Source organism: Magnolia sinica, chromosome 1 (genome assembly GCF_029962835.1).
Source record: "Magnolia sinica isolate HGM2019 chromosome 1, MsV1, whole genome shotgun sequence".
NCBI lineage: Eukaryota > Viridiplantae > Streptophyta > Magnoliopsida > Magnoliales > Magnoliaceae > Magnolia > Magnolia sinica.
Window position 1 is genome coordinate 135,726,512 of NC_080573.1, and position 13,885 is coordinate 135,740,396.

Sequence of the window (13,885 nt, forward strand, 5' to 3'; positions counted from 1 at the left end):
AAAGCAGTAGGAAGAGTGATTCCCACCGCTGAAACTATCCTAAGGCCCACCGTAATGATTATTTGAAATCCAACCTGTTCAAAAGTTAAAAAAGACAGAAATAAGGGAAAACACAAATATTAGGCTGATCTAAAACTTTTGTGGCCTTTAGAAGTTTTTAATGGTGGGCGTCACTGTCCTCATTGCTTTCTGTGCTGGGGTCCACTGGAGCTTTGGATTTAATTCATTCTTTGGATATTGCCCTGAAATGATCTCTCCAAATGGATGGAAGGTTTGGATATAAAACATACATCATGGTGGGGCCTACGGAATTAGTGACGTCACTTTAGTAGGGACTCTCACTACTCACAACATGTCAGTAGCTATGCGCCTACCCGTGTTGACGTGCTGTGCACGCAACTCAATGGCCCCTTATCGTACTGAGTGAACTCAGTTGGGGCCCACCGTGAATGCATGTGGTTTATCCATGCCGTCCATTCGTTTTTCCAGATCATTTTAGTGGTTGAACCCAAAATTGATGTATGTCCAAAGCTCAAGTGGACCATACCACAAGAAAAAGTATAAGTATTGATTTCCACTCCGGATCGGATCGGATCGGTCCGGATTGGATCCATTCGGTTCAGATTTTGGTTTGGATCGGTCCGGATTAGATCCATTCGGTTCGAATCAGTCCGGATTGACCACGATCCGAACTTGATCCGAAAAACGGTTGAATCTGAATGACCCTACTCAATCTACACTGATTTAAGTCGTCGGTTCGGTTCGAATCGGGTCGGATCTGGTCAGATTAGGTCGGATCCACCGGATCAGGTCAGACATGCCTAACTCTATTCCTAGGGCCCACCGTTATGTTTATTTTCCATCCAACTTATTTGTAAGGGGATATAGACTTGGATGGACGAAGGGAAAATCCAAATATCAGCTTGATCCAAAACTTCTGCGGCTCCCAAGAAGTTTTGAAGGGTTGGTCTTCAATCTCCACTATGTGCTCCACTGGAGCCTTGGATCTGCCTCATTTTTGGGTTCATATCTTAAAATGATGTGGCAAAATGGATGGACGGAGGATAAAATCCATGCATCACGATGGGCCCCACAGAATGCCGGGCTGGACGGATTATGGTCCAGGCAGGGGCGGGACACAATCCACTTCCGTTATTTGCTACGCTGGCATTATGACCGTCCATGGACGAGACGCAGATGGGCACAGATTACGTGTTACGCAAGTAATAGCTTAGTGGATGTTATCCTTAATGTACGGTCCAACTTGTTTATATCTTACATGTCCACTCCGTTCATTCTTTTTTAGAGCCAAATTTAAGATGCAATCACTAAAATTAAGAGCATCTAAATCTCAGGTGGACCACACCACAAGAAACAATGATGATTGAACGGTCACCATTAAAAACCTCACAAGGCTCATTGTAAGAATATTTATAATGTTTATTTGTCATCCAAACCATTGATAAGGTCGACCAGAACTGGATGAAGGGAAAATATGAATATTAGCTTGATCTAAAACTTTTTTTTGGCCTACAAAAAGCTTTTAATGGTTATTTACTACGTTTTCCATTAGTTTGGTCCACCTAAGATTTCGATATCGCCAGCTAAAAAAAAAGGAAGGATGGACGACGTGGATACAAAATAAATTCATCAACGTAAGTCTCCACACGATAAGGGTAACATCCACTTAATTGTTAGACGGGTAACAGTTAATCCTCTCTCGACTGTGATTGCTTCTTGACACTGCCCGCAATAGCTATTCGAAGGAGCTACATGAACCCCCCAATAATTTATGGGTTTTATATGCGTCATCCCTGCCCTAAGCATGCATTTTAGATCATTATTTTATAGATGAGCCCAAAAATGAAGTAGATCTAAATCTTAAGTGGACTACATCATAGGAAATGAGGTAATTCAACGTCCACCATTATACTAAGGCCAATTTTGTAATGTGTATTTGCCATGCAACCTCTTAACAAACCTGGATGAAGAGAAAACATAAATATGAGCTTAATCCAAAACTTTTCTACCCTTAAGAAGTTTTTAACAATGGACAATCACTCAACATGGTTTCTTGTAATGCGGTCCACTTCAAATTTGAATATATTTTTATTCATTTTGTCGTAGTAGTTACTTGTATTATGAATTTGTAATAAGTCTCATGGAAAGATCGACCATATATTATATTAATGTAATGATTATGAATAGAACTTTGAATAGTTGTTTAAGGAAACGAGATTTAATTTTTCAATCATTTGTACCTCGATTGTCATGAAAATATGAATTTATATAACTACAAAGAATATATCGAGTATTTATATTATAACATACTCAAATCAATATAAATTAATACTCTGAAATTCAACTTTTCATATTCCCCATGAGAGTCGAAATCTCAGTGTTATAGAATGATATTCATGCCTTAAAATTAGATGAAAAAATGGATGGATAATGCAAATAAAACACATACATTATCATCTACTAGCGATTGTCATTATGCAATTTACATACCATAAGCACATGGATTATACACATGGCCTAGATATACTTCTTTTGTAATAACCATAACATGGACCTACTGCAGTTGGGTCATGACTAAAATGAGCAGATGATCCTTGGTTCACCAACTCATGGTTGAAATGAAGAATGTCCCTTTACATAAACAAGCAGAGAACTACCCTAAATGTATATATTTTTGCGTTCGAGTCCTTACCTCAGTGGTAGACTTTGAGGAGTTTCAACACAAGGTCTTGGGTTCGATACCCATGGGTGGTGAAAACCCACTACGGCGTGCATGGGTGTAAGGAAAAAAAAACAAACAAACAGAGAAGCTTGAAAAAAATTACTACCCACTTGACATTTACATTCCAACACCTTTTAATTAAAAATGTTTTCAATACACTAATCTATTTATTTATTGTCCCATCTTTCCACATGATAATGAAAACAGTAGGCCCCACCATAAAGATCACCTGCAACAAAAAGTTCCGTTCATCATGTGGGCCATACTATTGGAATCAATGATAACATATGGTCCCATTCAACGTATAAAAGTGGCTCAGTCAGTAGATCAGCCAGCTTTTCAAGAAGAGTGACTTCATGATGGGTCCCACATTTTCAAGATACTGATGTCCTACACAAGTAGCATGTCAGCCAGAAGGACGGTACCGTACCAGAACTGTGGTACAATTGCCTGTGGTCCAGTACACAAATTGAAAGAAAAAATATTCAAAATCCGAGGGTTATCTTACTGCAGATGTGGCCGTTGAAGTTGAACCCTCCATTTTGATAGTTAGGATTGATGTATATTCCATTGGATGGTTTGGATCGATGTACACATGACAGGTCATTCTCTTATTTTCACAATAAAACAACAAGAGAAACACTTTCATGCTCGAACAGAGTGAGATGGTTGATATACGGGCATTAAGAAATAGTACACGTGGCACATGTTTTTTGCCTCCAATATAGGTGTATCAAACATTCAAACTCTATGTTCGCATCTTGTCTTTTTAATTAGCTTTGTTTCAAGCATATTACAATATACAATATACGGGTTCATGATCATTAGTATTTACATTTTTATCCTTGATTTTAGACCTTTGCAGATCATATGCATTACCTTTCTCTTTCATCTCATCTGTTTTCAAAAGAGTTTTGCTTCTCTCATTGGCTATTTGGAGAGAATTTTGTTTATTTCTTTTAAATTATTATTTTTTAAATTCTGTCGATACCATTTATCTAAATAAAATATAAAGTTTTATTTTGTCTTAATATGACATTTATTATTATATACTTGTGGCACTTTGAATTATGTTGTTACTTGAATTTTGTCTGTACTTTTTTAAGTGTTGGAGATGTGATTCTACTATAAGCTGAATATTGCTACAGGAGTTTGTTTTCTTTTATTTCAGAATAAATATATTCATTCCCTTCAAATTCAATCAGTCCTTACATACCACAATGAGTTTGTTTGTTCTTTTAGTGGATTTAAGATACCACAGCTTTCCACAATAGTCTCTTGTGTTAAAAGATATCAGATAGATATTTCATGCATCATCACCATCTTTGTGATAGTTATCATTATTGCATTTTTGCTCTTAAACCTTACAAGCAGCCCTTGGGGAGGGACAGAGAGAGAGAGAGAGAGAAGAAAAATATCTTCTTCTTTCTTTTTCTTTTTTCTTTTTTTTTAATAATAACCCTTGAATCCATAAGAATTTATAATAATAATAATAATAATAAACCTCTAAAACAAAAATAAAATTGATAGCATTGCATAAAGTGCTCTCTACAATGTTCTTAATATCTTTATATAAGTAAAAAAGGCCCTAGACTCTCTTGACTAAAGAAAAGCAACTTTTTAAGGCTAAAACAAAGACCAGCATAGCAATGCTAGCATGGTCATGGCCCACTCGATCGTCAGTCCCTTGATGACATGCCAGGCTGTCGATCATTTGGACCCTTAATTGGGTGGGCCATGACCAAATCACAAGGGACCAACGATCACACAAGAGTTGGGATAAATTCTCTTTTTAAGATGCAGATAATGTTCCTACAGTTTACACCCGTTTTTAGCATATTTACTTATGCCAATGAGATGCCGGCATATGTTGGTATTACGTGTCATATGATGGGTGAAATCCTGCTCGCGTACCAAGAATGTTATTCACATCGGCCCTATGCGGTCAAATTAAACAGTCCAAGAGGTTACTCGTGGCAGAAGCCATATTTGGTGTAAATCAACTTCAAAAGGGATTAGAGATATGCAGAGGAGAGAGCATTAAATACTAAAGTTATATCAAAAGTATTGTTACAACTCAAAATTTGAATATTGAGTGCACATCCAGAACTGAGTTACGTGTTGCAACTAGTACACCATGTGAGGTCATATTGGTTCACACATAATAAATAAAAAATCATCTTCCATCCTTTCCAAACACCCACACGAGGTCATTATTCCAATGTAACTATCAATCATCAATTCGATAGGTGGTAAATTCATGTTCATCACGATCCATTCCACAAATATGATAATTTAATATAAACTAATCTAAAATGAACAAATATAATTCCTACGAAATGAAATAAAGATATCAGTAATGAATCCAATGCATTGAGTTCCTCTTCAATCAAATAAGGCCACGAGTCTCGTGGATCGTTCACTAGCTCGACTACATATTTCTATCCTTGTGCCAACGGTTCAATTCAATTATATGTGTACAATTTTTCACTAATAAAACGTAAACTAGCCAAGCCTAGTAAAAATTCCCAGCATGGTTCGTTTGCATTAAAATTAAAATAGCCCAATAAGCATAAGGTGCACAGAATAACCATCAAAGTCGTGTAAATGCATAAATGCATCAAGTAGAATATTCATCCACTTGAGTTGGAATACCGTTAACCCACATCCATTGCTTGGTCAAGCTTCCACCAGTTTGGTAGGCATGGACATGGCATATTCCAAACCACCGGAGATGCACCTCCATATGACCCATGGGGCATTTAAAATGGTTGGCAGCACATCCAACATATATGGTACATGTGCATATTGACACATGTGGATCATGTCAGGGGTTGACAGATTGATGGTAGTAATGTGGCACATGTGGGATGCTTGGACAAGATCACATGCACATGTGGCACAAATGAAGTATGTACAGGAGACCTTTTTACAAAGATATGCTATCCGGGCTACCTATCAAATTTTAAGTTTGGAATGTCTTTATCTATTGCAATTCATGTGTACAAATGATTTTAACAAACTTTGAACAAGTTGTCTACTTCAAATAGTTTTGTGCCAGACACAACTTTGCTTGCATCAAAACGGCCCTATAGTGTCACTGTTAATCGCTTTAAAATCTGAGTGTGTGTGTGTGTGTGTGTGTGTGTGTGTGAGAGAGAGAGAGAGAGAGAGAGAGAGAGAGAGAGATTATAGGCAAGTATGAAGAAAAATCTGTCAAAAGGTGAGTCATTAGACTATGATATCTTTCAGAGGAACAAAACTCATGGGGGTGTTGCTATTGCTGTTGCTACTGATGTTGCTATTGCTATTGCTATTGTTTCCACCAGTGCTGCTGATGGTGCTGCTGCTGCTGTTGTAAACCGTCAATGTAGCTGGCTCAAGTGTCCCTTCTCTGTAAACGTAGAGCCCTTCTTCATCATTCATCCGGCGGAATTTCTTATCGAAGGGTCGGTCGAGCCGATTTAGAGGCATGCCCCTGAAAATATATACAAAGATTGAGGTGAAAATGAATTACAGTCCACATAATGGTAATTCCAAATGCTCATCTTCAAGCTCAAAACACAAATGCCCCCCACATGTGCTGACATGGCACATGCCTTCAGTAGATAATGCATTTACCATGCGGTCAGACGTGGACAAATAAATGGATAGTTAGAAAAATGATAACCAATAGAATACACCCAACAAGGTATGCATTGCCCACCTAATGAATTGTTAAAATATGACACGTGCCTATTGGACCATGTGATGAACGTTCCATATCCCATACGTGACCACAATGACACCATGTGGTGTGCTCCTGGTTATCATTTGTCCAACTGTATAGCAACCACATGTATCATGGTTTTAAAACTCGGATCAGACTCAATATGACTCGTCCGACTCGACTCGGATCACCCCTGAGTGGGGCGAGTGGCAACTTGACTCGGACTAGTCGATCTAAGTCGCTGAGTCTAAAAACCGTGTGTCATGTATGGAAATAGAGAATTTTGCCCGGGTTTTAAATTCAGACTAGTGTGCCACGTAGTTTTGATAATCTAAGCCATTCATCTGTTGACTCCCCACTGCTTTCGAAGGATCGGGGCCCAGTCAAAGCTCGTCCGAGTGTAGAGCCCATGAGCTACAGACCATAGCCCAAGCCCAGCCCAGCCCAGAGACGAAGAACAGGCTCTATTCAGGCCCGATGCGCCATTGAAAAATACGGCCCACCTACGTTGGGGCAAGGGTCTTTCGACGGTTGCAGCTCCACGTCCTCCCCGGTTAGTTACAGCACCGGCTTTAACACATGGGCCTCAGTCGGATCAGAGAATGATGGAAATCGGGTGGGCCACAACAGGTAGCATTTTAGTAATTTTGACGTTAGAGCAGGTGAACCGTTCGAAGCAAAATAGGCGACTTATAAGGCGGAGAATAGACAAAAGATACACACCGCAATGTTATTTATTTTAGTGTAAGTACCCCGCATCATCAGGCGATGTACATTACATTCCTGTGCGTCGGACCATCAAAGTCAAGGGATTTTGACAGAATGCAGCCCCCCTACATCACATCTACCACGTAGGGCCTCGTTCCCACCATCGGACTATCTGGGCCATTCAACTGGGTAGCAACGGTCTATATGTCATCGAGTAAGATACAGACGTAGGTGAATCTTGACTGCTTTACTCTTTTCCTAGCCATCCATTTTTCTCGTACAAGTGTGGTCTGCCTTAACAGCGGACTACTATCACTCTTGATCCAGGGCATGTCGATATTGTGCTCTACCAGATGAATGGTCCTGATCTCTCATACGTGTTACTATCATCCAAGCTGTGATGCGAGCCGCGTATTCCGTCAAAACCCGAATTTCAAACCTCCGCGTTATTCTGTCAAACCCTTTATTTTTGGACGCGGATTACGTCCTGGCAGGGGTTCTGTGGGCCCACCGTGTGAGGTACGTGTTTTACCTACGCCGTCCATGACCATTTTAGGCGTGAGCCCAAAAAGTAGGCAGATCCAAGGCTTGAGTGAACCAAGCCACAGGAAGAACCTTCCTAGGGCACACATTCATGTTTATTTGCCATCCAATCTATTCATAAGGTTACCTAGACCCATACCATAAAATGATCAGAACCGTCCAAAATTTCTATGGTTCCTTTATAATGATAGGCGTTCAATCCCTAGTGTGGTCCATTCGAGCCTTGGATCTGCCTCATTTCTAGACTTATTTTCTAAAATGACCTAGAAAAATCGATCAACGGCGTAGATAAAACAAACACATCACGGTGGGCCCCACAGACGCAATCTGCGTGTTTTTTATATTTTCAACTTTTCGTGATACAATAGAAGTTTCTACGCGGTCCGGGATCTAGAGTACGTCGCGTACGACACGCTCAGCAGGCCCCTGATCGGAACCGTCCATGTTGTTGACTAAGACACCAGAAGATGAATTTTTAGAACCATGAAAAGAAAAGAAATTCAATTTGTTAGCATGTAGCACTAAGTCCAAAGGTTAGAATCACCACTGGAAGCATGACTATGGGCAACAGCTCATTCACGGTAGTTACGATAAAATGGACGGTTCAAATCATCGGAAGCATCAAAACATGTGGGCCTACTTGGCTGGCGACAGACCCTGGATTCTGAGCCGCGACGGAGGCAAAACGAACTAACCTTTTACCCTTCTACTGTTGCCAAAAGTAGAAAGAATGGATTTATATCAGATTACAACAGTATTGCGACGCGTGTTAGATTAGCTAAGCTTGAATGCTGACGAACTTGCTGGAAGCCACACGTGTACGAGATCTGATCCGCAAATCAGGGAGATCTTGAAGCAATGAATTCGGGCCGTTGGTTAGCTTTCAAGGACTCCAGCGGCTAGATTTGTCCTAAAGGGTCATACTTTTGTAACAAGTCACACCTTGGGTGTTGCCCACCTGATGTTCGGCTCGGATATCATGTACACGTGTTCCATCCAGCAGTGTAAGCTTATACACGCGAATAGCATTTCTCCGAAGATATACATGCCTAAACAAATTTTCAGTAAGAAAAATGGCATTTAAGTAATTTCCCTAAGAGTCGATGGGCTTTTTCAGCCGCTATCACCGCGAAAGAGGAAGGAAAATGGCCCCGCAAAACAGGAGCCGTTACCTAATATCGTTCGAAACTTATCCGCCGTTTCCATAAATAATTTAAAAATCAGGGGTAGTTTCTTCACCCTCGCAAAACGATCAAAATTCAAAACCCAAAAGAAAAAGATAGGAAAAATTCAAGATGCTATGGCCTTTTTAGTAATTTATGCGAAAAAGGGGGCAAATAGTCTCAATCCATGACCGAAATAAAAGCCCGCAAAGACCAAAAGTGGGCCCTTCCATGCTCCTCTCCAAAACTGGCAATTCGGTAAATTTTCAAAAAATCAGTGGTATTTCTGTAGCGAAACCGTTTCTACAACGACGAAAAAAGAAAAGGTAGTACCCAAACTAGTTTCGGAACTCTGCCACCGTCGTAGACTCGTAGTTTACGGAAGAATCAGGGGCATCGATCACGGAAAGTCAGCACTAATCGATAGAGTTGCATTTTCGTAATTAGTCAAAAATCGTGGGTGTTTTCCAAACAGAACGAATCCCCAAACAGTTCCCCTGAAGCGGCAAAACCGATTTAGCCTGCTCTCGTTTCGAAAAGAAGAATGGCATTTCCGTAGTAATATGGAAAAGCAGGGGTTTTATTCCGCTTAATAACCAAAACTGAGAAAGAGGGAGAGACAGAGACCTGACGTGGAAATGATCGGCAATATCTCGTTTCCCGAGGAAGAAAGCGACGGCATCGAAGAAGGCCCTGTACGTGTAGATATGGAGGCCGTCGATCCTGGGAAAAGGGAGGCGAGGTCTAGGGAGAGGCTCGGAAGGCGTCAGATTCCGGCAGCATCCACCAGCAGAGAAGACGTACTCCCGCCAAGCGCCGGTTGGCGGGAGGGCTACGAAACCGAGCGTGGCCATGATCGGCTCCAGCTCTTCGTGGGTCATGATCGGCTTGAACGTCCTCGTGTGCCACAGAGCCAGCTTCCGTAAGAACTCCTCCATCAGACAGACAGAGATAGAGAGAGGGGTTTTAGGGTTTTGTTTTTCCTTATTTGGTAGAAAGAAAGGAGAGTAGGGGTGGGGATTAAAAAAGGAGGAGCTGAAAATAGAGAGAGAGAGAGAGAGAGGTGGGGAAGTTATGGAAATGACGTTCGGTTTGTGGGAAACTACGGCAATACCCATGTGCTTTCCCCCTTTTTATTTTCCTCTTTTCTTCTGGGGTTTTGAAACGGGGAGTTATTTGGTGCTTTGGCGGAGCATGGCGGTTCGTTCGTACGCACGCCCTAAAATTTTATGTACTTCAAGCGTGTGATGAATCTTGAACCATTCAAATCATTTAGGCACCGTAGATTGATATAAATACAAATTATCAGATTGATTATATTATTTTAATTATGTACAATGGACATTAGTTTATTGAAAATGGACCAAAGACTTCCTTTTTTATCAGCAGTAGGTTAGATTCAATTAATCTTATGTTTTGGGCACATTTCAGATATATTTTGGATTTCTGTGACACATCTATATTGGGAACTGCTAGTTGGACGGTTCGATTAGAGTTATCTTCGTGCATGTTTCTTGTTTGTTATTGCATGCGTATGAACAATCACGTTCAACTAGAGTAACAATTTTTTGTCTTTGAAATCGAAATGGGACGGTGATATCACGAGAGTTGAGAGAGGGAGAGAGAAGTTATCAACGTTTTTCTATTTTTATTTTGGCGTGTGGTTTGGTGCGAGTTCGGTACTATTTGCAACATTGGAGCCGCTGGCAAGTCCAACGCCGTACACGTGGCATGTGTGTATCAACCAACACCATCGGCTCTTTTGTGATGGAGAATATCTAAAATATCACTATTTTCTGATGATCTTAACCATTCGGTTTTGCCATTTGAGTTGGCCATGTTAATCATCTCTTCTAGACCATCTGTTTGATGATAGCAATCAGTTGGACGGTTAAGACTTTTCTATTGATGAGATTTTGGGCCATCACTATCAATAAAAGGTCCGACAATTTGAACGGTCTGGATTGACTCAGTTAATGTCAATCGCTAATTGCACCAGCGAGTGCACTCACGTTAGTCGTGTAAATGCGTTGCATGTGTTAAAGATCGGACCCGCTCGTCAGAAGATCCACACTTAGCAGATTCCACGCATACAAAATAAGACAAATACGATCATCAGGTGGGCCACACATACATATATGATTTGAACCATTCTTAGATTTTACTTAACCGTTCAATGGTTCTGCACATTTTGGGATTGCCAGAAGAGCGGCCCCGATCTTTCCCACCTGTGGCTTGTTTGCAGGTATAAGGCAAGTGTACTTTTACGGGACGCCGATTAGATACTGACAGGTTGAGTAGCGAGTGGGCTACTGAAGTGACGTCACTACGTTCTTTGGGCTCCACTATAATGTATCTGTTGTATCCACACCGTCCATCCATTTCAAGATATCATTTTATGTTATAAACCAAAGAATGAGGCAGATAAAAGTCTGTAGTGGACCCCACCACAGAAAACAGTGGGGAGAGTGATTCCCACCGTTGAAACTATCTGAAGGCCCACCATAATGTTTATTTGAAATCCAACCTGTTCAAAAGTTAGAAAAGACATGAAATAATGGAAAACACAAATACTAGCTTGATCTAAAACTTTTGCGGCCTTTAGAAGTTTTTAATGGTGGGCGTCACTGTCCCCATCTTTTTTTGTGGTGGGGTCCACTGGAGCTTTGGATTTAACTAATTCTTTGGATATTGCCATAAAATGATCTCTCCAAATGGATGGAAGGTGTGGATACAAAACATACATCATGGTGTGACCCACGGAACTTGGTGACGTCACGCCCACTTTCACGGTACGCCCGAGAAAGTGCAAGTAGCATAACTCGTCATCACTAACGTCGTAGAAGCCGTTCAAATTATTTATACCACCATGGGTCAATCAGATCCGGAAATGCACAGCATCATAGGGCCATAACCTCTCGATCAGTAGCCGCAAAGTGGACGGTTAGAAAGAACATAGCTGACGTGTCCAAATTCGGTAGCCGATATCAGATGGTAAACCATGTGTAGATTTTGACAGTATGGTTGTATATTTGGACCGTCTGGATCGAAAGCACGTGCATCCCAATGCATTGTGAAGGATGACGACCATTTAGGAAAGCGTGTTTCCATAATTCTTTGGGGTTGATGCGGATTGCGACCTACCCCCGCCCGGACCGTAATCCGTCCGGACAGGGATCTGTGGGCCCACCGTGATTTAAGTGTTTTCTCCACGCCGTTCATTATTTTTTCAGATCATTTTAAAGTACACACGTAAAGATGAAGCGGTATACACAGCTCCAGTGGACCACACCAAAGGAAGGTGCAGTGATAATGACACTCACCGTTGAAACCCTTTTAAGGGCCACCGTGATGTTTGTTTATCATCCAACCTATTCATAAGGTCATGTAGGCATGGGTGAAGTGAAAAAACAAATATCAGTTTGATCCGAAACTTCTCCCGCACTCAAGAAGTTTTAATGGTGGGCGTTCAATCCCCACTTTCTGGTCCACTTAAGCCCTGTACTTACTTCATTTTTTGATTCATGCTTCAAATTATCTGATAAAAACGATGAACGGTGTAGATAAAACACTTACATCACTGTGGGCTCCACGGATCCCTGCGGGGACGGATTACGGTCCGGGCGGAGGTAGGACGCAATCCGCGTCCCGTTTATCTGAAGTGCGGATGAGTTGGGTGTTGCCAACCCCAACACCGCAGGTAGTGTGTTGATGAGTTGAGTATTGTGGGCCCAACGTAATGCTTTTGTTTTATATCCACGCCGTTCATCCGTTTTTTCAGATCATTGTAGGGTGGTCGGAAAGAAATGAAGCAGATCAGAAGCTCATTTGGACCACATCACAGGAAACAGTTGGGAAAAGACATCCACTGTTAAAACTTTTCTAGGGCCCACCGTTATGTTTATTTATTATCGAACCTGTTGATACTATCGATCGGACCTGGATGAAGGGAAAACACAAATATCAGCCGGACCCAGAAGCTTTCCTGGCCCGAGAAGCTTTTAATGGTAGGTGTTCAATCGACATGGATATAAAACACATGCATCACGTTGGGCCCCACAGCGCCGAGCACATCGACACACCACCGAAGGGATAGTGTAGGAAACACTACCTTATCCGCGTCCGTAGGTGTAATGGTTTCCAACCGTGTTACGTGATTAGATTGGACTACTTTTCGGTGGTCATCCGCTGTAAACGCGGATTGCCAGCCACCGGACGCGGTTAGAATGAGGTGAGGCCCACCGTTATGTCCGTGAGAAATCTAACTGTCCATCTTTTTTGCCCGCTCATTTTAGAATATGAACCCAAAAATCAGATAGATTCAAAAATTAAGTAAGCCACACGATAGAAAAGAGTGGAAATCAAATCCCCACCATTGAAACGTTCGCAGGGCCACATAAATTTTAAATGGCTCATAAACATTACGATGGATCCCGGGAAAGTTCCAACCGTATGCATTTCCCTTCCCACTTAGGAAGCGGATTGCGTACTGACTAACTCAGCACCCTTAGCCACTTAGCGTACTATGCAAACTTTGTGGGATCCACTGTAATTTATTTATTTTATCCACTCCTTTAATTCATGTTAACAGATAATTTTAGGGCTTGATCTCAAAAACAAAGCAAATTAAAATCTTAAGTGAACCACACTACAAGAAATAGTTTGATTGAACCTCTACCATTGAAAATTTTTTGGAGGCCAAAGAAGTTTTGGATCAAGCTGATGTTTGTGGTTTCTCTTCATCCATGTTTTTGTCATCTTATAAACAGGTTAGATGACAAATAAAAATTACTTTGAACGCTAGGAAGGTTTCAACGGCAGAAATCATTATTCCACACTGTTTCGTGTGTAATGGTCCACTTGAGCTAAAAATTGATGGACGGTGTGGATAAACTATATAAATTCACAGTGGGCCTAACTAAGTTTACTTGGTACTATAAAAGCGTAAGGAGTAACTCAGTATGCAATCCGATTTCTCCCACCTATGCCCGTTTTGGATATGCCTTATTTTCAAGCTCT

At 41.1% G+C, this 13,885-nt stretch overlaps 1 protein-coding gene across 1 annotated transcript; it reads right to left on the bottom strand.

Annotated features, from left to right (window-relative positions):
- Positions 1–5,945: 5,945 nt before the first annotated feature.
- Positions 5,946–9,975, bottom strand: LOC131219332 (uncharacterized). Its single transcript, XM_058214416.1, has 2 exons — positions 9,494–9,975; positions 5,946–6,221 (listed from the first exon to the last, which is right to left on the bottom strand). The coding sequence occupies exons 1-2, from the start codon at positions 9,802–9,804 to the stop codon at positions 5,975–5,977; spliced, it is 558 nt and encodes a 185-aa protein (XP_058070399.1). The 5' UTR covers positions 9,805–9,975; the 3' UTR covers positions 5,946–5,974.
- Positions 9,976–13,885: the final 3,910 nt, after the last annotated feature.